The sequence below is a fragment of the Apis cerana genome, linkage group LG2 (assembly GCF_029169275.1).
Source record: "Apis cerana isolate GH-2021 linkage group LG2, AcerK_1.0, whole genome shotgun sequence".
NCBI classification, from domain to species: domain Eukaryota; kingdom Metazoa; phylum Arthropoda; class Insecta; order Hymenoptera; family Apidae; genus Apis; species Apis cerana.
This window is the reverse complement of record NC_083853.1, coordinates 11,641,089-11,664,619: the sequence shown is the minus strand read 5'-3', so window position 1 is coordinate 11,664,619 and position 23,531 is coordinate 11,641,089. Positions and strand designations below refer to the sequence as shown.

Below are 23,531 nucleotides of genomic sequence, written 5' to 3'. Positions count from 1 at the left end.
TATCAAGCTGGTATAATCGTTCAATCATATGTATAACATGTATATGAATTGTGTTGTTATCGGATTAAATCTGAAAGATAATCTCGATTATCGATAAGATGCGATCGATTTGAAGAGGGAAGGAAAAAAAGAAACGACTTGACTCGTTCGTTCGTGTGATATTTTATTCGTACTCAAGTTTTCTATAAGAATTATATCTTTGAAACGGTGGATAACGTTGTAATAGACGATGTTGACACGTTACGGTTCACCAGTTAAGGACACTAGCTACGTGGTGAGAACGTAGTTACGATACAATTGCTCCGTGTGTGTTCGAGAGTTGACCTTCGCTTGCCGCGGAAAACGTACACACGTAGGAAAATAAGTTGCACGTGTCCGTCACGAAACTGGACCGGTAATTGAGCTTTGTGTGAAACGAAATTAAGAAAGATGATTGCCAGTGACGTTCGCGTTGTTTTTCTTTTCCTTTCTTTTTTCGCGTTGCGCGCAAAATTTTTACGAGAATTTTCGCGGCCTTTCACGATCTCTTCTCGCGGTTTCCCCTCGTTTTTAATTTCCTCGTTTCATCGTAATATTCGTTTCGCGAAAAGAAAAACATCGAGATCGAACGATCATTACCGGCATTATCATAGTCATTAGGCGCGTTAACTACGCGCCGATACGATCAAATTCGAGGTCATGAATGATAAATGAACAAAAGTTGAATACAAGCTGGAAACAGGGTGCGTTCGGCGTGGGCGGGATGTGTATCTATTTTCAACGAATGATTTTCAAGGAGCGTCTAACAAGCAGTGAATCGGTCTGTTAGGCAATAAAATTCGACGAAAAACGATCACGGGAAACCGAGGTTTAATGGTCGAGAGCTATTTGATTCGAGACTATGACGATACGCTGTGCTATAATCACGAGTGGAAGAAGATTTGCGTGGGCAGTGTCGGGCAATTGTCCAAGGATACATGTCGGATAGAGAAGGGCGAGAAATGGGGAAAGAGAGCGAGAAAAAGTCGAGTACTCGGGGAGAAAAGAATCGGCCGACTCGACGGTCGCGAGTCGACTGATCTGTCCTGTCCGTTTGGTGGAATGTTCGGGGGCAGAGTGCGCGAGCGGAATGCTTATTGCCGATCGGCCAAACCGAACCGCGCTCCAACCGTTTGCGCATGCGTCGGCTTCGTATAACTCGCTGATTTCGCCTCAAGCTTATTTATTTCGAACCTGAGACTCGCCGCGTAACCACGTGCTACGATCGCAGCTGCGACTCAAGTCAGTCGGACTGTCTACTCCGTTGCGAGTAATACACAAACGCTTCGATATTCGTTTGTCGATAATTTTATCGAACGCAAGTAATTGGTTCAAGGGGAAAAAAAAAAAAAAGAAAGGAATTGAGTAGGAGAAGAGAAGATAGAGGAGCGAGGGAAAGGAAAATAGAAGGCGCGATCGTGGACGCGGAGAAGAGGAAGAGAAGGAAAACTAGAGAGGAGGAAAATTTGCCGCGATCGACGAGCGCTGTTCGAGAAGCGATCTCGAATTATTTTTTTTTACAGAATAATTACGCTTCGTCGGTGCATCGAACTTCTTCTTCTAGAAGCTATCGTACGATAACCGTGGGACGCTACCGAGCGGAACTTATCGATTTTTCCTTTAGGGACAGTTTAAGGGAACTCTGTTTCAGTGCGGTGTGCGACGATCATTTCAGCTTTGCTTTAGAAAAAGAAGAAGAAATTTGAAACGAAGGAACTCGTTATTTTTTATCTATACGAGTCTTACGAGTCGAACAATTTCGTCACTGTGATACAATTCGTCAGGATCAGATTTTACAGCTCTGTGATCTGTGCTTTGTGATAACGATATTTATTCTTTTACGAAGACTTTTAAATTTATTCACAGCCCCGACCCAGCAATCCATTTTTACGAGAGTCATCGTATTCTTAATCGAGGTCGAACAGGTCGCGAGTAGGTAAGTATTATCATTCTTTTATTATTTTTTTTGTTTTTCATTTCAAAAAAGGAAAAAAGAGAAACAGTCCATCGATGGCATTCGCAGCTGTTTTCCAACATTTTCGTTATATTCGCTCTATGCTTTTCTGCGCTTCACCACTCGATATTCGCGCGTCAACCCGTTATCTCAGCTGTTCGAGAAATTGTTGTGTGACAGCGGTTTGCAATCGGAACTTCGTTTCTTTTTACCGCTTGCTAATTTAGAATGTTTACGTCTGGAACGCGTTTGAAGGAACGCATCATCATTGTCGAGATCGAGATCGAGAATTCGAGTTATCGCGATTCTTTTAACATAAATTTTTCGAGGAATTGAAACCTTTGATCAGTTGGCGTGACTCATCGACAACTTACTTTACAAAGAAACACGACGAGTCCGAAGTACCGATGCCGATTAGCCACGAGCTGTTTCGAAATTTCTTCGGTTGTTTCGCCGGAAAAAATTTTCAAAATTTTCGCGAAATATGTATTACATTCCAATCAATTGTAAAAATTGGTTTCCACGAAATGAGTCACGCACCGACCAGTTGTAGCGCCGTCTTTCAACAGGGCTCATTCACCGTGGAGAAAGAGAGAGAGAAAGAGAGAGAGAATGGTAGAACTGCGTAGGAATAATAGAAAGAGAGGCGACGTCTGATTGTCTGAAAAAAGTAGCATGACCGCGAAACGGCTTGAACTCGGCTATCGTGTAAACGGATCGCGTGGTCGTCCAACTTTCCGACAATAGAAGCGTGTGTGCAAAACCAGGGGCAACGACTATTATTCCGGGCCCGTAACTCGGCGGAGAACCTAGAAACGTGGTCGAGAAAAACGGACTTTGTGCCGGAAGCTGTTTCCAACCGAGTTCCTCGCGATAACTACGCGAATATAAGAGGCGAGGCAAGGGGAGCGTGTTAATCTCGTGTGACGAGAATAAAATCGCGATGAAATAAATAATTGGAGGCGCGAGAAAGGATTTTGAGTTTTGGAAAAAGAAAAAAAAAAAGTTCGATACGCGACGATTACGCAATACGCGAGTTTACCAAGAAATAAGAACGGGGAAACTTTTAACTTCGACTATCATTATCTGATAAATGATAATGCGCGTAACATTGTTTGCCTCGTTCCGATTGAAAAGTTTCGTAATTGTCGTTCGTCGTTAATTCGAAGTTTCGTGGATCCTTTATCTATACCTTACATTTATCGAAATACCGTTGTTTAAATTTCCTTAGTCGATTGTCTATCGATTTGAATGATCTATTGTATTAATAGTAATACTTTATTCAAATATTTATTGAAACAACGTCAATGGAATCTCGTTCTTTGAAGTTGAAATGTTTACTAGCTATCGACTTGAGCGATCTATTATACAACTATATCAGCAAGAGTGAGATTATATTTATAAGTAAAAAAAAAAAAAAAAAAAGTCGTCGATACAATTTCTCGTTTCGTTGCGATCTTTGAAATCGTGATCGCGACACGATGAATGAAATAGAATGGAAAATAATGTAGTATTCGAAGAGTTGATAAAAGAAAATTGGCGCGAAATATAAACTTGGTATAGCCGTTTACAAGCGATCTATATTAGTTAACGACTCAATATAGACTGTCAGAATTAATAATTATTGATCGATCGATCGCGTTTCCTCCGCCAAGAAGGAAGAAGCATGAACCAAGAAGATACACGGCTTCGAGGTCGATGCTTCGACCGAAATAATTCCTCAGGAAAGAATTCGCGGTGCGGAGAGACGGGGAGAGATCCACTTTGGCCTATCCCTGGAACTAGAAAACGCTCGCAAGGACGGCGTTTTAATGCAATTAGAGATCAAGTTTTGCCGAGTTCAGGTCATCCATTTACCACCGGTTGCTCTCCTTAGCTACTCTCCTTACTACGCCTCTTCTCTACGCCTCAATTTATAAAAATCAGTCGGTTAGAAGTTAGAACGCAGAAAAGTTCGCGTCTCTTTTCTCTATTCTCCTATATTCTTTTCTTATTAATCACGCGTCATTTACACATAAAACGATGGTAATTTTCCACGTAAAAATAGAAACGAGGAAAAAAAAAAAAGACGAGAGAGGAAAAAAATCGCCGTCGTCGTTGGACGATCGACCACGACTCCATACGCGATTCGCAACGAGTTAAAATCAATATTCTTCGAGATAGCGAATCTCGATCATCGCTTTCTCGAAACAGATCGGATGCCTTCCCCTCCTTCCATCTCGTCTCCTCCGACGTTTTCACATTTAAACAACGCTCGAGCAAAACCGTAGAATTAATAATAAAGCAACGAATGCGCAGTTCTGAATTGACGCCACCGCGCTTCGATTCTCCTCTTTTTAAACAGCTTCCTCGGTTGGAGACCCAGCCACCGTGACGCCGACCGATATATTTCCTAAGAAAATATCGATCTGCCCACACACGCGCGCGCGCCCACATCGGGAATACAATTAGGCGAAAAAGAAAGATAAAGCTACATTCTGAGAGCAACAGAGGGGGAAAGCTTTATTTGTTTCTCGAGATTAAGCGACTTTCGCGCGATTACAACAACGAACGGCGATAACAACAAGTTTGATTTCAGACAAGAGATGAGTGATGGGTGAAAGAGTGAGGAAGGCACGCGACGAAAAGAAATTTGGACGAGTTCCATTGTTCGAAACACGCGGACCGATTTCTTCGTTTTATTCGCGTAAAACAAATTCGGGCGGGAAAGCAAAAGCAAGAATCCGAGAAAGAAGGGGAGGAAAGCGAGAAAGAAGTTTCTCGAAGCTTGGTTACCGCTGCGACTGGTATCGTTGGTGCTGACTCTTCTGGAACGCGAAGAGGTAGGGATCTCTCCCGGTAAAAACGAACCCGAGGTTCTGCGTTCCTCCAGCTGGAGCGAGTACACCGTATTCGCATAGGTCACGGTTCCAGTGATGGAATTATAAGAATCTCGTTTTTATATTATTACGAGAGATTCGTCGAAAATTCACGATTTATGGATTCGAATGGACGAGAATGAGGATTAAAAAGAAAAAAAGAAAAATGATCACTTTTTTGGTTAATTTTCCTCGAGGCGTTCCAAGGATTTTGCATTCCCCTCTCGCGAAACTCGTTGATCGATCGGTGTTTAAATTATTCGAGCCTTGATTTTGAACTTGAGTCGATCCTTCGAGCGAAAAGGAAGTAAGGTTGGAAAAACCTCGAGTTTTTACGTAACTCTCAACGAACAAATACATCGGTTTCTCCTGTCCGAGTTAAAGTTTTCTCGCCTCGATTCGAACGCAATCGTACGAATACTTTACAAAACGATTCTTTTTTTTTAGCGAATTAGATTAAAAATCGAATCGGCGGAAGGGTTTGGCGGGCGTGGTGAACAGGAAACACGCTCCTATCTAAAAGGAAGACAGAAGCTTCTCGAAGGTTTGCTTCGTTTGCCGCTTCGTTGACTCTGCTCTGGACCCGCTCGAAAAGGAGAAGCGCGACAGACAGTTCTTGTTTGCGACGAGGCGAGAAAGAAACCGATTCGGGTGCGTCATCTTTGAGAGACGGATACTCGTTACACTCGTTAACCTGGAACGGATTTAGAAGGCGTACGAGACGAGTAAAACCCAAAAAGGAACGAGGAGGAAGATCGAGTGGAGAATTTGGAAAGGAGGGAAGGAGACAGGGAAGGGGGTGAGAAAGAAGAGAGAGAAGATCAAACGGCGGAAAGAGAGACGGTGACCAGGTGGCGGAGAAAGGAAGAAGAAGAAGAAGAAGAAGAGAAAAAAGGGCGAGCTATTGTCGAACCGGGGATAAAAACAAGGTGTTCAACAACGGAGCTAGGAAATATAAAGGACGGGACGATAATAGAGAGGAAGAGAAGACACGACTGTATACCATTGGTCACGAAGATGACTAAGAGCAAACCGTTGACCGCGCCTGAACGAAGAACGAACGACGTGTTTGACGAAGAATCGATCGCGGTTCGATCGAGATGGAGAAATCTCGCCGCCTTCTGGATACTCGGCCTGTGCAACAACTACGGATACGTGGTGATGCTTAGCGCGGCGCACGATATCCTCGAGAGCAAGTTTGGAACGACGGTGAGTATAACGAATATGTTTCTTTCATTCATTCCGTCGACGAATCAGCTTCGCTTTTCGGGTCGGAGAGGGGAAGGAGTTGTCTGAAGGGGAAAAAAGAAAAAGAGTAGAATTCCTTTCTTTTTTCCCCATCCTTTCCTTCGTACCGAATCCAAGAAACGGTAAAAAAAAAAAAGAGAGACGGAAGGACAAAAAGGAAGGAATAAGCTGGAAAAGATGGCGGTGAAATTCGATGCGCGCAAGAAGAACTCTTGAATTACTATTTTTAGAGGCGCTTTAAGCCCGGGATGGAGTCACACGGTTATAATTAACGGTACCGTAACGCCATATTCGTAGAATCCGGACGAGTTCCCTGTTAAAGTGTCACGGAGTCGAGCCCCGCCGAGGATTCTCTCGTTTCCGGCGATGAAATCACGACGAACATTCATGCCCTTAAACAGCGCCATCATTTTTTCGTTATTTCCCGTTTCTCCTCGCTTTGCCTCGACTCCCACGGTTTCTCGCTTGAAAGAATCTCCAAGAATCGAAAAATCTTCGTTCCAAAAAAAAAAATCTTCCGATCGTATCGACCGGTTTCCAAACCAGAGACAGACGCTCGATTGCGAAACGACACGTAACCGATGCCGCGTTCCGCGAAGCGAAACATCTTCGAATTCCTCGAGATTTTTCTCGTGAGATTATCAGGCGTTTAACCACGCGGCCGTAAATCATAAACGACAATTAATCTTGATAATAATGGGCGAACAAAGATACGTGTAAATTCGCGGAGACGAGCGACGATGCGTAACGAGCGCTCGAGCGAGTGCACTCGGACTCGTATAACGAGCCCGCTGCACAAGACACGATGAATCATCGATACTATACACCCGGCCGTATTACAGCACTATGATTAGGTCCTCGTATCGATTGGATTCCTTGTTGTCACTCGATGATGCTCCAATTTCCGCAGGAGTGTATACGAACTTAATGGAAAACTTCTGGAAGGAATAAAAAAAAGAAAGAAAGAAAGAAAGAAAGAAAGACAAAAGAGCAATATCTGTTCGAAGCGTGTACGCGAAAATGTAAGTTGGAAAAAAAAGTTGGTTGTTGTTGGTCGAAAGTTTCGCGATCTCTTCTAATCGTTTCAAGCGGATTTAAAACGTTGCGACAACGGTTGATCGAGTTGTCTTGCCTCTTAATGCTCACGCAATTTTATACGCTTGTTTTTTAATGCAGCTGATATTTTCAATCCAGAACGATTTATGGCATCCGCTATATACTCGTCGCCTCTTTATCGTCTCTACGATTTACCAAATAAGGAATCGGATTTTCGTCGGCGCCGAACTGATCGATCGATGCTAATGAATAACAACGGCTCCTCTTCCACGCGTTCGAGTTTCGAAACTTTTTACACTCTTTTTTTCGTTTTTTTTCTTTTTTTTTTTTTCATTGTCTTTTTTTCTTGTTCTCGTTACCTTGACGTTATCGGGTACATTAGCGAGACTTTTTAACACGCGACGATTAGGCCAAGTTTACACGAAACACGTTTCACGCTTCGAAGGAAAAAAAAAATATCTTGGTTGGTTTCAAAGACTTATTACTTTTGTAAACGATGTACACGATCCGGCATAACAATGCCGTAATCCAATGCACGGCATGATCACGGGGTAACGTGCGGCTGAAATTCTAATCATGATTGTAAAACTTTATGATTTAATTAATTCGCGTCTAGTATTATGATGTATATCGCGGTAACCGGTCGATTCGGACCTCTTGACGATTAATCGTCTCGTTAAACGATCCTCGTTCCTCGTGATCCTCATTGTTGACGCGGCCGAGGCGGAGATAGCTTTGTTAATAAGAAATAACAAAGAAGAAGCGGAAGAAGGGAGTGGTGGCGAAGGAAGGGAGGGAGGGGGAGAGGAAAGTTGTTAGAGCGAACAATTAAACCGAATTACGTAGACGAGACTGAACAGATTCTTGTATGAGAAGAATTTTCGTTATGTCATCGACAAATCCATATACGTACATCTCGCTTCGAAGAATATCTTCGCCGCCTCCACCGTCTCCTTGTTTGCGCTCTTTCGACCGCGATTCGAGCACGTTTAGAAACGCGATTTAACTTACGTAAGCCGTGAATAACCACGGAGAATTAATATTCCAAGGTGGTAATGTCCGTGAAATAGAGATAGCAGCGTATGATAATTTCCGTATCCGTAAACGATTGTACAGAACCGAATCGTGAAAAAGAAAAAGAAAAAAAACAAATAAACGAAGCTGATTTTTCCGATTTTACGTAAAATGTTACATATTTTTTTTTTTCTCCGTATCCGTATTTGAAGAGGATGCATTAATCGATTACTCTTTTTTTTTTTTTTTTTCTTTTTTTTTTCTCTTCTCGTTTTCTTTCGTCTTTGGTTTCGTTTCAACTATATAAAGGATCCTAAAGGCACGGAGTTGACGAATGGCACAATGACGGCGACAAACCACACAGGGATCAGATCCTGCAACACATTGTCCACCGGCGCCATATTGCTGGCGGACATATTGCCCTCGTTGGCGGTGAAAATAATCACACCGTTCCTGCCTTTTCACGTACAGTGAGTATCCATTCTTTTCTGTTTCCAATTTATCTTGTCTCCAATTGTTTACCATTCGATTTGTTCATTCATCGCAATTTCGACGTAAACCTGACATATATACAGATATATAGATATGTATATATATATATATTGTATATATAAGCGTGACAAACGTTTGCGTCGAGCATTGAAAAAGAGCCAGTATGAGCACTGAAAAAAGAGAAAAAGAAAAAAGAGAGAAAGATCAACGGTAATATGATAATATGGTAAATGAAACATATTTAAACGTACGAGGGAACGAGACGGGACGAGATTGCATTTTTTATCGAATTCTTTTCGAACGATAATCAACTATTCAAGTAATTTAATGAAATCGAAATTACAGACAATGACTCACTAATTCTTCTCGATTTCACGGTTCGTGTGACGTTGTAACTCAACGATCGATCGCGCGAATATACGTGATTTATCTTATCGATGAGTTTATTCGCGTATCGCATCGATAATGGTATCGTGACATTTGCGTAGACTTTTCGAGAAGGAAAAAGGGACGAAAAAAGGAGGACGCGATCCTCCTTTTTGATTTTGAGTAGAGATACGAGTGACGAGAGCGCGAAAAATCGTATTACGTGTTCAGCGCGGTTTCCTTTTGGAAGACGTAGGAGGCCGGTTGACGTCGTACGCTTCTCATCGCACACGCATTTTACTTGTGGCCTATACTCCTCTAAATGACGCTTTCTCCGGCCACGAAAGCCACGCTATACACACTCGGGGGACGGATCATCTCCGGAGTCGTGCCCCTCCGCGGGCACGTCGCTATTTCCCGTGAATGAAAAACGCTAATCGATTAATCGAATCGTTAATTACAGTGCTCGACTGGCTACCTGTGTGTTATTTTCCGCTGCAGGATTCCTCGTGGTGTCGTTGAGCACTACTGAATGGCTCGCCATTCTGGGCGTCGTTATAACGTCACTCTCTTCCGGTTTGGGAGAAGTTACTCTGCTGAGTTACAGCCACAAGTATCCCAAGTAAGTAACCATTCATCCGTTTCCCTCCATTTTCTGTTCATATTGTTGGTATTTTTTTTCTTTTTTTTTCTTTTTATTATTATTATTATTATTATTATTATTACTCTCTCTCTGAATGGCTATCGCGATCGTTTCTTTCTCTCTATTTCTATCGACGAACATTGTACACGGACGTGTTTTATGCATCGTGTTCTCCATCTTTTTTTTTTCTTTTTTCATTCAATTTTCTTCAGGAGTAAATAAAAAAGAAACAAAATAAAATAACGCGGTTACAAATGCATGCGTCGAACGCATCGTATTTTTTTTTTTTCTTACGTTCGTCCTTTAATAACATCTTTTCAGTTCGTTCTCTGACGAACACGATAATAATAATAATAATTTATTATCTGTGTGTCTCTGATCTTAGCCGATGCTCGAGGATCACAGAACGTGCGCGAGAAAGAGAAAAAAAAGTAAACGAGAAAAAGATGAAATTAGAAATGAAAAAAAAAAAAAAATGTAAAGGTAGAGAGTAAAACGGACGAAAGTAGAAACGGCGAAAAGAGATAAAAAGAAAAAAAGAAATACGATGTAAAATCAATTGATGCAGGGTATTGAGGCAGCGGAGCATAAAACCGCAATATTGACATTTTAGACAGTTGTTCCAGAAAAGTAGAGATAAGATAATGGCCGTCGACAGGTTGAGACTAGAAAAAAAAAAAAAAAGTATAATATGTGTAATAATACGATATGAAAGTTTTGATATGAAAAATAAGATAAAAAAGAAAAAAAAAAAAAGAAACATATAAAAAAAAAGTACAGTACGGGATTCTGAAAAAACTCGTTGCGAGCACGAGGTACGTCTGTACTTATGTGTAATAACTGTTAATTACGATCTACTTTATTCTTCCCATTATTATCTGTATCTATCTATCTATCTCTATCTATCTATCTCTTTCTGTCATTTTGTCATTCTCTCTTCACTAACGATTAACCTTGCCGTTGCAAAAGTTCATCAGAAAGGAACATACTCGCGACTCGTGACTACATATACGTATATATACATATATACCAGTGAAAACGTGCATTTCAAACGTGTATCCGATTCTAACACGATCATTCGTAAGAATTTATTCGGAAATTCGATATTTTGGAAAGATATGTTATCATCATGTTCTATTTCCCCCCCATTTTATTAATTTTTTTCTCCTCTCTTTTTATTTTTTATTTTTTTTATTTTTTCCCTTTTTTTCGTGAAAACTCAGTCATCAACTCACCAGATATTAATCCGTCCACAGTTGTCGAATTCTCTCTCCCGTTTAACCTTTGCAATTGCCCATCATAATTGAGAGCGATTCATTGTTTCGCAGACAAGTAATCGCGACATGGTCTTCCGGTACTGGAGGCGCCGGAATAATTGGCGCGCTATCTTATGCCTCCCTCACCACGTGGTTAAGCAACGAAGATACATTGTTACTTATGTTAGTCGTACCGATCATACAAGGAATCACTTTCTGGTTGGTTCTGGTCCATCCGCCGCAGTCCAGTATCCCGATCACTAAGAACGGTATCGACAGCCAAGAGCAAATCATTGAGATCCCTAGGAAGAGCTTTAAAGAAAAGATCAATCTGGTACCGGGATTGCTGAAGTATATGATTCCTCTCGGGCTCGTGTACCTCTTCGAATATTTCATTAACCAAGGATTGGTAATGCTTTTTTGTTACACGAGCTTTTTTGTAGAATTGTGTTTGCCCCCCTCTCTCCTCCTTACCTCTGCTTCTTAGCTATTGTTTCTCGTTTTTTTTTTATTATTTTCTTTTTTTTTTTTTTTTTGCCTTTATGTATTTCACGCTAATAAGATTACAAAATATTGTTGCTATAATTTCCGGCTAAGAATAGACGCAATTACGTATGGGCGTACGTAGTAGAATAACACGGATAATCCAGGTGTTCTCATCGACACGTGTCACTTTAATTTTTTACAGTACGAGCTGATCGAATTCGACGGCATTTGGTTAACTCACGCCGAGCAATATCGCTGGCTCCAGGTGGATTATCAGATTGGAGTCTTTATCTCGAGATCGTCCGTCAATCTCGTCACGATCAACAAAATCTGGATCATGGCTGTGCTACAGGTATCGATTAAAAGCCTATTTACTCGTTATTCGATATTCAATGGAAACTTACTTGGAGATTTACTTAGTTACTTACTCCTCCACCCCCTCCTCCGATAATCGTAATCGAGCGTCATAATCACGATTTATATCTTCGTATCTTTGTATTTTCTTTCAGTTTATCAACGTCATTATTTTGCTGTTCGAGACGCTCTTCTATTACTTGCCCAGTATTTGGATCGTGTTCACGTTCGTTTTGTGGGAAGGCCTTCTCGGTGGTGGGGCATACGTGAATACATTTTATCGAATGTCCACCGAGGTAACGTAACTTTACTTTGACAAATTATCGTCGTTCCTTAATTTATGCGCATGGTATCTTTGCTCATACAATGTACACATATCCTCTAACTTCTAATACTATAATAATAATAATAATAATAACAACAACAATAATAATAATAATTAAAAAATGACGCGTAGTATTTTCTCATCTGATTTGCAGATCCCAAGGGCAGATCGTAAAATTTCCTTGGGCATAGCCACGATGGCCGATTCCATTGGAATCGCGATGGCTGGTTGGTTATCTATGCCGATTCACAACGCCATTTGTGGCCTGCCACAACCGAAACGAGTGGGAAGCTAGAAGACAGAAGTACGAAAGAAAAGTATTTTTTTTTTTTTTTTACAGCAACGATTATGCGAATGAGCACGACCGTCATGCCGTGATAAACAAGTATGTTATTTATTGTCGAATCATCTTCGATCACATCCACACGGCCTCGAATAACGTCGATAATCGAGTGTATATAACGTTGTTCGTAAACCGCAACGGTTTACAACCACTATGTACCGTCAGTTACAATGTAGATATAGCGAAACGTCGAGACGATCATGTTCGATCATACCTCTCCGTTTGTATTTAACTTTGAAACCGCAAAGTATTCGAGCATCGTTCGAAATATTAATCGTAACAGTTTGTCGTCATATATATATATATATATATTTTTTTTTTTCATCGAGAAATACGGAAACGTGAGGACGATGGTTGAAAAGTGTGGACTACGATTCACAATGAAGTGTTATCGATACCGATGTTCCTGAATGAGAAAATTCAACTCGTTAGACTGTAAGTTCGATCGATTCTGAGATTTATTTGGTACAAATATTTAAAAGACTAGGAACAGGATTATGTTACAACTGGTTAGATTTTATTTTGTTGTGAGTTTTTTTTTTTTTTTTTTTTTTTTTAAAGAAACGAAGAACGAAAATACGCGACAAACGAGCCAGAAATTGGATGCAGACGAGGAAGTCTCGCCTCGATTCAAATGTATTCGATAGAATTCGATCCACGTGGTCGAGTGTCGCGGCTGATACACTTGTTAAACGCGATAGTTTACCGATTATGGTTACAAACACGTGTAAATGCGTTTTTATGATGCGTCTTTTAGGTATTAGGTTTTTACGCCGTTTCACGTTGGTCGTTCGATGATAAGAACGATACCAGTATTTATTAGTTAGCGTAACGCATCGATTATCCGCCGCTTGTCGTAGGTGGATTCGATGAATGAAACAGCGAATTCGATTTACGATATTTTTTTTTCTTCCTTTCTTTCTTTCTTTTTTTTTTTTTCTTTCTTCTCCACATATACTGGATTATATCGTTTTGGAAAACATATTGGTAAAGAGATTACCACTATTTTTAATTGTAATTTTGCTTGATGCACCATCGCGTATCTATAGTAACACAGTGTTTGAGCGTTGTTTCTCGACGCCTTCTCAGAAATCGACTCCACTTTCTTTCCTTTCTTTTCGTATACGAGAAAATTAAATCGAATTTTAATATCACAACCGAAATTTTTTAAACATTCCCACGCGGACGTATTTGTTGGGACACGCGAAAGTATTAAATATAATCATTACAATCGAATCGCAGATCTGGAAGGACCAAAATTCGTCTCGACGGATGAGAATTTCGCCGCTCACGCGGAAAAGGTCCTTCTTTTTCTCTTCCTTTTTTTTTTTTTTCTAACAAAATAATTCGCCTCTTCCTAAGTACATATTGTATATGTGATATATCGATAATACTGTTTCCTACATTTATTTTGAAATATAAATATATATATATATATATATAGTATATATATATATTTATATAAGAGATATTACATTGTTTACTACGTCGTAATATATTATACATTTGTCGTTGTAGAATTGGAACTGCTCGTGACGCGTTTTTAAAAAATGAAATGTTGCGGTTCGCGGTTTTCCCCAATTTTATTTTACCATATTATTATTTTTCCTTCCTTCTTTTTATTATAATTGAAAAAGAAAAAAAAAAGAAAATTGAAACAAGGAAAAGAACAACGAACGATAGAGAATAGCGTGAACAATAAACTGAAATTGGAATAAAACTGTGTAATTTGTTGTTGTGATTACGGATTCGAAATAAACGGTGAAATCTTTTTTTCAAAATCAGCTCTTTCACATTCTTTCTCTATCATCACCCGCACTATCGATTCTTCCATTGTAACATCGAACGATAGATCAGAATTGTCAACGCAAGATTGTTCGAGCAGTTAGGAACTGTATTTCTTTCTTTTAGAAGCGCACCGCATGCATTTATCTAATGAAATAATATTTTATTATCGTTTTATACACGATCCAAGCAAAGAGAACTCGATGTTTCATCTTCAAAGAAATCAAACAATCGAAATTTTTCTATATCACTCGATATTAGAAAATTTTCAGACCCAAGCTTCGATGCTTCTTTAGAAACTTCCATTTTTTTTGTTGTCGTTTGCCAACCTTTGAATCTCAAAAATCTTTAAAGATCTTTCACCGAGTTCCAGTACAAAGATTACATCGAATATATGAACCGATAACGCACGCTTTAAGAATGACATGCTAGTCAACGTTCCTTTCTTTTTTTTTTTTTTCGGATATATAAATTTGTCTAACACGCGTCTCGCGCAAAACCATTCGATATTAATCGTTTTTTTTGATATCGATCGCTCGTATTGTCTCGTGTTGGCCCTCAACGCTCCGAAATGATCATTCGAAATGCTTAACTTATTTAGAAATTGGCCGTCTCCTCGATCGCGCGCATAAATTAGTTACACGCAGAGAATGTCGGACGATTTGTAAAAATAATCACGAAATATAATTTTGATTGTTGCTTGAGCTTTTGATCACGCGCACCGCTCCAGAATCAGTTTACCCGATTCCTCGTACTCTTGCCGCGACAACCACATCTGCTGGAAGGATCCAAGGGAGCTGAGGATCGATCCACCGATCCACGCACCGTATCGCCGTTCGCTCGAGCTGTTCGCGCTAATTATTTTCAGTCTCATACTCTGTAAAACTCGTCCAATCAATCAATCGATATCTACAAGAGATCGCATTACCTTCAAAAAAAGAAAAAAAAAATAATAATACTCACCGGAGGAGTCTTGCTGGCTAAATCACGATTCAGTCTTTCGCTAAAACCCTGCAGGCAGGAATTGCCGCCTGTAACCACCACGCTTCCGTACAAACTCTAAAAAAGAGAAAGAAGAAAAAAAGTATTTCATTTCAATAAACGACATTAATTAATTATCACGTTGATTTCTTGAGGAGGAGCGAGAAAAAGGAGCTTACAGGTCTGATATCCATGTCGCACATGCCCACACTGGTGGTGACTAGAGGACCAACCCCAAGAATGCTGGCTCCAACACCCTTCACGTTGCTCGGATCGAACAGGGCTTCCGGAATCATCAGCCTGACGGAACCGAAATCGTCGTTGTACCCGGTCGGGAACTCGTAGTGTTTCATTGGCAAAGTGTTGGCTACGTCCTCGTCGTAAGGACTGTCCGAGACTTGGAGACAATTCATTTGAAAGTCTTGCAACAACTCTCTGACCATATAACTCATCCAGGAAGACGTTGGTTGGGGACCGGCCCTCTTGATCCAGCGTGGTGGGTCCCTTTCACGGACCACATCTGTGTGCGATATCGTATCGTGTCAATCGTGTTTCTCGCCGTTTAAACGGTTAAATCTCTACGGAGAGAAGCAATGGGGAACGAAAAGAGAATTAATTTAAGAAGAGTGTTCGTGTTCGAGCGTTCGTTCACGGCTCTTTATAAATAGACGCATACGGAATTATGAAATATTAGAAAAGGGAAGGGTCGGATAAAAAGAGGGAGGGACGCCCTTTCAGCGAGAAAAATGTTGAACAATCTAAACACTGCTTAACCCTTTGAAAAGCGCGAAACGATGACAAGTGTTCGGTAAATCTGGCCAGCGCGTACGGTAAAGGCGCGCGAGCGTTGAATGAATGCATTCAACGTATTACGACTCAAGTGCTCTGCACACAGCGCGGCGTTCATCGTTCAAAATGCACTTTGAAAAGGATTCAAACTGCTCCCTTTTGTGCCTCGTAATAGAAACCCCTCCACCACGTGCTAAACGTTCCTTTTTTTCATCTTAACACGTCGATTCTATCTAATTAATAAGCCGAGTCAGGTCGAGTCAATTGTCGAGTCAACACTTGATCCGTTCATCGGATTGAATCGTCGCCATTGCTTTTCTCTGTCTTCGAGGACGAACGACGATTCGATTTATCGGATTATCCGAGCGGAGAAAATTTCACGAATTTTTGCCTTTGCTCGCGACCAGGCAGGCCGGGGTCAGCTCGATCTCCTTCTCCTCGAAGAATTGCCTGCACTGCATCGTGATGAAATCACCGCCCAACGGGCTTTTCACGATTCCCTGGGTGATGACGTAACCGTCGTGCACAGGGACCGCGCTCGTGTGAGTCGCCCCGCTGTCCACAACCATGGCCGTCGATCTTCCGTTCGCGTACGCGGCCAAAACGGCGTTCTTGCAGATGTACATCGCTGGAACGTTGAATTTCTCGAACATCAGCTCCAGCAATTTTTCGCGCTTCAACCTCGTGTTCCAAGGGCACTCGGTCATCAGGATCGGATGGTGTTCCGCGAGAGCGTGAAGCCGTTGCTTGTACGTGTACTCCGTCAACCGCTCGAACATGTCCCAATCCTCGATCATCCCGTCCTTCATTAAACTAACCATCTCCATATCTGGGATAATAAGATAAATAGATCATACGTTCCATCACCTTTAACCATCCATTTTCTAAATACAAAATATACAAAAAAGGAATACAAAATTGTTATCATTAGAGCGTTCGATTTTTCCTTAGTTTAGAGAACTCAAGGGGCTCAGCTAGGATCCGGAATATTAATCAAAATTAAATGGTATGTACACGAATGGTGAAAACGCTGTTCTTTTTACCCCCCTTTTTTTTTTCTACGTTTCGGAATGGATCGAGAGGAAAGGGGTCAAACCTAAACCCGGAGTAAAAACCGAGACGTAATCGCGTTTCCCCTGATAGGATTACGGAATGATCGTACCCTTCTTTCGCACTTGAATGGCCGTGACATCGATGTTGTAGTGCTTCCTGACGTTCTGACTGCCGTCCGCCGACTCGATGCTCTCCTCCCATACACCGAGGGTGGTCGGGATTTCAGCCTTCGGCGTGTCCTCACCGCCATAACCAACGCGTAGGCTCTGGTGTCCAACGTCGAAAATTATAGCACCGACCTCGTCTGCGGCAGAAATCGAAACGATTTACGCGAAATCCTCTCGCGAAACGGCGCACCCTTTTTTTCCGCAAATATTGCGGACCGCGTATCACATACCTCCGCCGTAGACACCACCGCTCATAGTATCTGGAGAGGAAAGGAACGTCGGCGCATGCCCACCAACCCTCGTTTCGACCTCACCGGTCCATACAGCACCCTCCCTCCCCCCTCGCCCCCTTCTTCCTTCCTCGCGCCCGTACATCGAGGATTCTGCGACCCTACACCCGTACCTACATCGCTCCTTTTGCATATCCCCAATCTACGATCGGGAGGAGGACGAAACAGTGCGCGATCGATCGGCACCGTTTAAACCATCGAGCCCTTTCTCCATCGGGGCGCCTTTGTCCGGACCAAGGGAGTCTCGTTCACGTTCGAGAGATGGTTACCCGCCGGCGGTGGTTACCATCCGATTATCTCCGGAGGAGAAATTTTCTTTTTCAAATTTTTATTGTTTCTCTTCGCGGTGGATGTTAATTTTTTTTTTGTCAGTGTTAATCACGTCGTCGTCGAGTGTCGGGTTTCTTATTCGGTTGTAAAGATCGAGACGATGCGAGGAGGGAGAGGGAGCAATGAATAACGCGCCAGACAATCGGATATCCGTTATGGAATTAGTGTTGTATATTTTACAAAGTAAATAGAATATAAACAATCTAAAGTCGTCTAAAAACACAATAGTACGAATTTCGTGGTAAATCATTCGTTCATATATTATAAAGTATACGATTTGTCAACAGATCGATATCTCTTCTTTCGTAGCCCCCGATTCTCGGCCTCGCGGTGCTTCCTGATCGGGGACGCCGAGATATAACGAGAGAGAGAGAGACAGCACTCAGACTCAAAAATCATCGTCACGTTGCCGAGTGAACGATCGATTTGCTTGTACGTACGATATTAAACTGATTCGATGACAACAGATGCGTTTACGTAGACTCGGTAGGTGTTTCTTTTTTTTTTTTTTTTTCCCTTAACGACAGTCGAACAAATTTATTAATACTCTGCGTGCTTTTTTTTTCTTTCTTTTATTTTTTACTTTAATTTTTTACTTTATCTTTTATTTCTTTTTTTCTTTTTTTTTTTGGTTTTTTATTTTTTCGTTTTGTCGTCTGTTTCCCATAGCGTATCGCTCGGTCCGTCGATCGTTAATCGACGCGCGAAATTCAAACGCGGCGAGACGATCGCTTTCAGTTTCAACGTTTCAACCAAGTAGAACTAGAATCTTTTCGTTTCCCTTCGTTTCTTCGCGATCCGCGTCGTTCGCGCGTTCGTTTCTTTCCGTCGAGGTACACGAACACGTACCTTAACAATTAACAGCATTGATAATTACGGACATCTTACAGACAATTTTATTTATTTATTTATTTTTTCTTTTTTTTTCTTTTTCTTATTTTGCAATGAACGTTAAAGTTTTAGGCTACACGTTTCATCTACTAAAGAAAAAAAAAAGAAAAAATGTTTCAGTCTCGCAGTAAATGAAACGACAAACATTTTTGTTCTTTCACGGCCTAGCTTTCGTTATTTATACACGTGTACACACGAACGAGAAATACGCTTTTGAAAGGAATTTGTTCACGCTTCGCGTTCTTCTTTTTTTTTCTTTGTTGAAAAAGGACGACTGATTGAAAATCAGTAGGTAAAAACGTAGATCTACGAAATTGGAAGACCAAGTAAACTCGTAACAAATCGTAACACTCGTATTGCTCGTTTGGGATATGCACTCGGTATTGAATGGAAACCGATATTTCTTGATGGGAATCTATGCTGCAACGTAGTCTTAATAGGACGATTCGCGTTCGACGATTATTTATTTAATACGATTCGAGTCTTTGATTAATTAAAAGATAATAGGAGTCTTTTCTCGTCGGGAAGTCGAAAAATCTTCCTCGTGTATCGCTTTTATGGCAGAGTTGTGGCTCTCATCTGTCGCAGTCTTAATGCCGAATGAAACTCATACGTCAAATATGGACGCATGCTGTCGATCTCGAACTCGAGCAATTGTGCCGTGTGATCGTCGTTCGATAAAAACCTGCGGTAAAAATTCACCTAATTTGCAAAGTAGGGGAGTCGAGTCGAGTCTCTTATAGGACGATCCTCGTTTTCTCTCGTAAACAACGAGACGATCGATAAAAAAGTTTGATCGATTCGAAAAATCGAATGAACGATGGCCGCAGGCTCTTTCTTTTCCCCGATCGTAATCGAAAAAACTAAAATTGGCAGTTTGAAGAATACATGATCGAGTTCGTAGATAGGTACGTTCGTTTCGTTTCTAGGATACGATCGACGCTTCTTTTTTTTTTTCATCGACGTAGGCCAGGAACACGAACGGGAGGGGAGCACGCACGATCGATCGCCATCGTGATCGCCACGACGGCCGATGAATAAATTAACGAAAGACGGACCACGATGGTATTCCTCTTTTTCTCTTTTCTTTTCCTTTTCTCTTTTCCCCCTTTACATCGAGATATTTGAAATGGGGTTTCGTTCGTTTCGCTTGGTATCATCGTGGAGGTTCTCTACAATTCTTCATTACTTTATTTACACCGCGATTACAAAGTCACGGACGTTTCGTTGGCTGGTGTGGCCGCGATCGAGGTCGCACTCCGCCTCGCTTAGCTCAAACGCGTCGGAGAAGCCCGAGGGTGGGTCCAGCTTGGGGACGAACAGATTCCCTGATCCGTCACGCTCCTGGTCCCGATTGGAGCAGGAATTGCTCGACTGGTGCTTGGGATTGCCAAACCCGGAGATTGGGCCGAAGTTGGAACGGGTCTCCTCGCTGGTATGACGCGCCAGCTGTAACATCCTTCGAGAGGCAACGACAGAGCATTCATTAATTTATTTCGTTTCAAACTTTCCCCACGATTATAAAACAATCCCTTACTTGGATCTTCCCCTTCCAGGAAACGATTTTCTCTCAAAAATCGGTGAGGGTTCTGTAGACGTGCTAGATTCTGGTCCATGGTACAGGAAGTCTGAAAGCAAGAGAGAAACGCAACGATATTTCCCCGGTGAATATACGAAAGGATCGTGATCGTGCGACACCATTTCTTCGAAACGACCACTTCCCCCCAATCTTCCCTTGATTCCGTTCCAACGAAGACAACAAACAAGCGTGAAATACTCGATCACATATTTGGTGCACTCTAAATAAACAATATATATAAATATATATAATATATAATATATATATAGACAGGCAACGGGGGAACGGACGTCCGGTACTGCGTAGTGCATGGAAAAAAGAACTAGGTAACACTCCTCCTCTCCTTTCGTTTCCCTTTCTTTTTCTTTCTTATATTTTTTTATTTTCTTCTTCTTTTCCTCCCTGTCATGGTCCAAAGGGAGGTCGAGGAACGCGCCCTCTTCCTTTTTTTTTTGAAAAAGAGCAGGATCGAACGAAACTGGAGGCCAGAGAGACAGAGACAGAGATAGAGATTTGGAGGAATGAAAGAAGGCGAAAGATAGAAGGATGAAAGATTTGCATACTGTGGACACGCGAGTCGGCCGCAGACACCGAGTGGTGCGAATCGACGAGGTGATTTGAAGACTCGGTTCGGCTGCTGGTCCCGACTTCCGTGTCGCTGTCCGAGCCCAGGGTGTCGTATTCCTCCGACTCGGACTTGCCCTGACTGACCTTGTGCGTTTTGTGCAACGGCGCAGAGGACGAACGGCCTCCGCGCACCTTAGTGTACCGGTTGCAATCCGACTGCAATCACACGGAATTTGTTTCCATGAATTTTGGCACATCATCGCACGAGGGAACGAGGAGACGCGCTACACCGATATATCGAATCGAATCGAATCGAATCGCGTGAATTCGTACGTTGGAGATCTTTAGATCAGAGTCGGATCCCATTTGTCGTATATATATATACAATGTTGCACACACTGTCGTTCGTAAGTCACCCATCACCACACAATTTTCCCAATTTTAAATCATAACAATACGTTCCACGTGAGTTTCTTCGTTCCTCTCTTCTCTTCGAAATCTTTTCGTGACTTATGGACGGTAATATGTGACGTGTTAGCATATCCGATGTGTCGTGCATATTGTAAGATGGACGTTCGCATCGCGGTAAATTTATCGAGTCAGAGATCAAGCGACTCTGATCTCTTCAACTCGTTCACGATTCACACTACTGTCTTTTCTCTATGATCAAATATATATATCTATACATATATATACATATGATCGATGGTATGCAGTATCACACACCAGAACATCGCTTCGAGAAGATGTACGTTTTCTTATTCTACAACTATACATGAGCTAATAAATGACAAGAGTTGGCGAGAGATGTGTAGAATATGGCGAATGTATATATATATATATATAATACATATAAGAAAAAAAGTATCGTTGTTGCATCGGTGTTGCGGTTCCTCGATGGACTGATCAGGACAGATGCGAAACGAAGCAAGGTGGGACCAGCAGTCACAATGATCGATCCTCTATGATGCACATCTGTTCTACTCGATCCACGCGCGTTTCTCTACAAACACGTTCTCTCTCTTTTTTTTTTAATTGTTTCTGCGTCTGAATTATGTCTGTTTCGACGTTTACGAGCGACATACGTTACACGATCCCGTGTTTCTGAGCCCGCGAATTGTTCGCGGAAAAAAAAAAAGAAAATCGTACAAACAAACGTTCGTGCCAGACAATCTCCTCTAAACGACAAACCCGATAGCCAAGACCGATACGCACGCGCGAAATTATGATTAGGATTGTGCGAAAAGCGCGCTTGCTGCAACATGCTCTGAAGCGAAATTAATGCGACCTTTGATCAATCCCTTTTTGCTTTCTTTACCGATCCGATTTTCGGTATCGCTCGGTATAAATAGTCACGACAGCGAGGAGGAAGCGAAGCTTTGTTTCGGAGGATGTTCTCACTTTGGAATATGGCAAAAGTTCGTATCTTTTTCTTTTACTATCGATTTATTGCAATCGATACAATTTTTTTTTTAACGTCGCAAAAATACGAACTTCCGTCCGAAGCAATTACACGTGAAGAGCGTTGCAAGGACGAACTCGAGAATGCATGCGGTGTGCGCAAGTGTGTTTTCCTAGTTAGGTCGGTGAACAGACACGAATGGTGACGAATGGTGGAAAGCGATGGTGAATGACAAAAGCAAACTGAACGTGGGACGATACCTCTCGTAATTGAAGAGTGTCGGCTGTGGACAGACGGGGATCGTGATAGACGAACGTCTGAAGAGGCGCCGCGGAATTACATCGACTGTCACCCCCTGGTGGTACGCTCTCCTCTAGCTGGAAGGTGGCGTACGGGTAGATGTCCTCCGAGTATTCTGCAATCATTTTTCAACGCGTCCCTTTTTCTTTTTTTGTACAAATTTTCGACCATTCGCGCAACTATTGCATCGATGGATAGCTTTCGACGTATTTTCTTACGTAAGAGCTACTAAAAAAAAAAGAAAACGAGCCATCAAGGTCGAATGACAACACACGTTCGAGAGAACCGCTGAAAGTCGTTTTCCTTTATCGCCGCTAAAATTTACACGTTGCTCGAAACAAAGAAAGAGTTACAATCGAGCAATTAAGCAAAGTTAACAAACGTTTCCCCCCTCCTTGGATTACCTGGAATTTTTTCCAAGGTACCCATCTCGTGTATAGGCGAGCGAAGCGGTTTGCGCACCGTCGCGTAGTACTGTTCACGCTGCTCCATATTCTGCTTATTGTCTAAGGCGGCCGCAGTCTGGGCATCGTGAAGGCTCGCCATCTCCCCTATAAATGGACCTACGGTCATTATCATTAAAACGTTACCCACGAATACCTACGGACATCACAAGTGCGAGTGTATTCACGGCCAATTTGCTCTACTACTTTTACTAACGTTTACGGAAACAATAGAACACGGCACCGGCGGCGGCGATGATCGCCAGCGAACTCAGTATCAGAGGGATGATCAGCTTTAGATCCGAGTAGACGGACGTGTGCTGGGGGATGTATTGATCGATCTCCACGGATGGCACGGTGCTGCTGACGTGAGGCTGCAGAGTCGTTATCCTGTATTCGGCGACCGAAAAACCCGCGTTATTGTGCGCCCTCGTTCGGATGTCGTAGGTGGTCCCCGGTTGCAGCTCGCTCAGCGTGTACGTTTTCTGTACCTGGACAAAGAGAACGCTGCTTGCTTGTTCGTAATATCGTGTAATAACAA

At 42.0% G+C, this 23,531-nt stretch overlaps 3 protein-coding genes across 13 annotated transcripts in view; 1 reads left to right on the top strand and 2 right to left on the bottom strand.

The window, feature by feature from the left end:
- Positions 1-149: 149 nt before the first annotated feature.
- LOC107992985 (battenin) lies at positions 150-14,194 on the top strand. 3 transcript variants are annotated; one of them, XM_062071183.1, is made up of 9 exons: positions 150-394; positions 1,542-1,954; positions 5,278-6,039; positions 8,458-8,618; positions 9,470-9,628; positions 10,978-11,314; positions 11,594-11,743; positions 11,901-12,041; positions 12,225-14,194. In XM_062071183.1, exons 3-9 carry the CDS (start codon positions 5,848-5,850, stop codon positions 12,363-12,365), a joined length of 1,281 nt encoding a protein of 426 aa, XP_061927167.1. In that variant the 5' UTR covers positions 150-394; positions 1,542-1,954; positions 5,278-5,847; the 3' UTR covers positions 12,366-14,194. The 3 variants fall into 3 exon arrangements, with proteins under 3 accessions (XP_061927167.1, XP_061927168.1, XP_061927169.1); XM_062071184.1 differs by adding an exon at positions 4,551-4,794 and having other exon boundaries at positions 152-1,954; XM_062071185.1 differs by having other exon boundaries at positions 152-1,954; positions 5,286-6,039.
- Positions 12,854-17,828, bottom strand: LOC107992990 (actin-like protein 6B). Its single transcript, XM_017049140.3, has 6 exons — positions 17,419-17,828; positions 17,131-17,325; positions 16,360-16,797; positions 15,359-15,699; positions 15,162-15,257; positions 12,854-15,075 (listed from the first exon to the last, which is right to left on the bottom strand). The coding sequence occupies exons 1-6, from the start codon at positions 17,609-17,611 to the stop codon at positions 14,911-14,913; spliced, it is 1,428 nt and encodes a 475-aa protein (XP_016904629.2). The 5' UTR covers positions 17,612-17,828; the 3' UTR covers positions 12,854-14,910.
- A 129-nt stretch (positions 17,829-17,957) lies between these two features.
- LOC107992960 (cell adhesion molecule Dscam2) overlaps positions 17,958-23,531 on the bottom strand; it is a 121,072-nt gene continuing 115,498 nt past the window's right edge. For 6 of the 9 annotated variants that reach the window (XM_062071171.1, XM_062071175.1, XM_062071174.1 and 3 more), the window contains 6 exons: positions 23,208-23,481; positions 22,952-23,110; positions 22,508-22,662; positions 20,842-21,061; positions 20,237-20,327; positions 17,958-20,158 (listed from right to left, as the gene is read on the bottom strand). In XM_062071171.1, coding sequence (XP_061927155.1) covers positions 19,894-20,158; positions 20,237-20,327; positions 20,842-21,061; positions 22,508-22,662; positions 22,952-23,110; positions 23,208-23,481 — 1,164 coding nt within the window. In that variant the 3' untranslated portion in view covers positions 17,958-19,893. The remainder of the gene's footprint in view (positions 20,159-20,236; positions 20,328-20,841; positions 21,062-22,507; positions 22,663-22,951; positions 23,111-23,207; positions 23,482-23,531) is intronic. The other 3 variants (XM_062071172.1, XM_062071176.1, XM_062071177.1) reach the window with 3 other exon arrangements.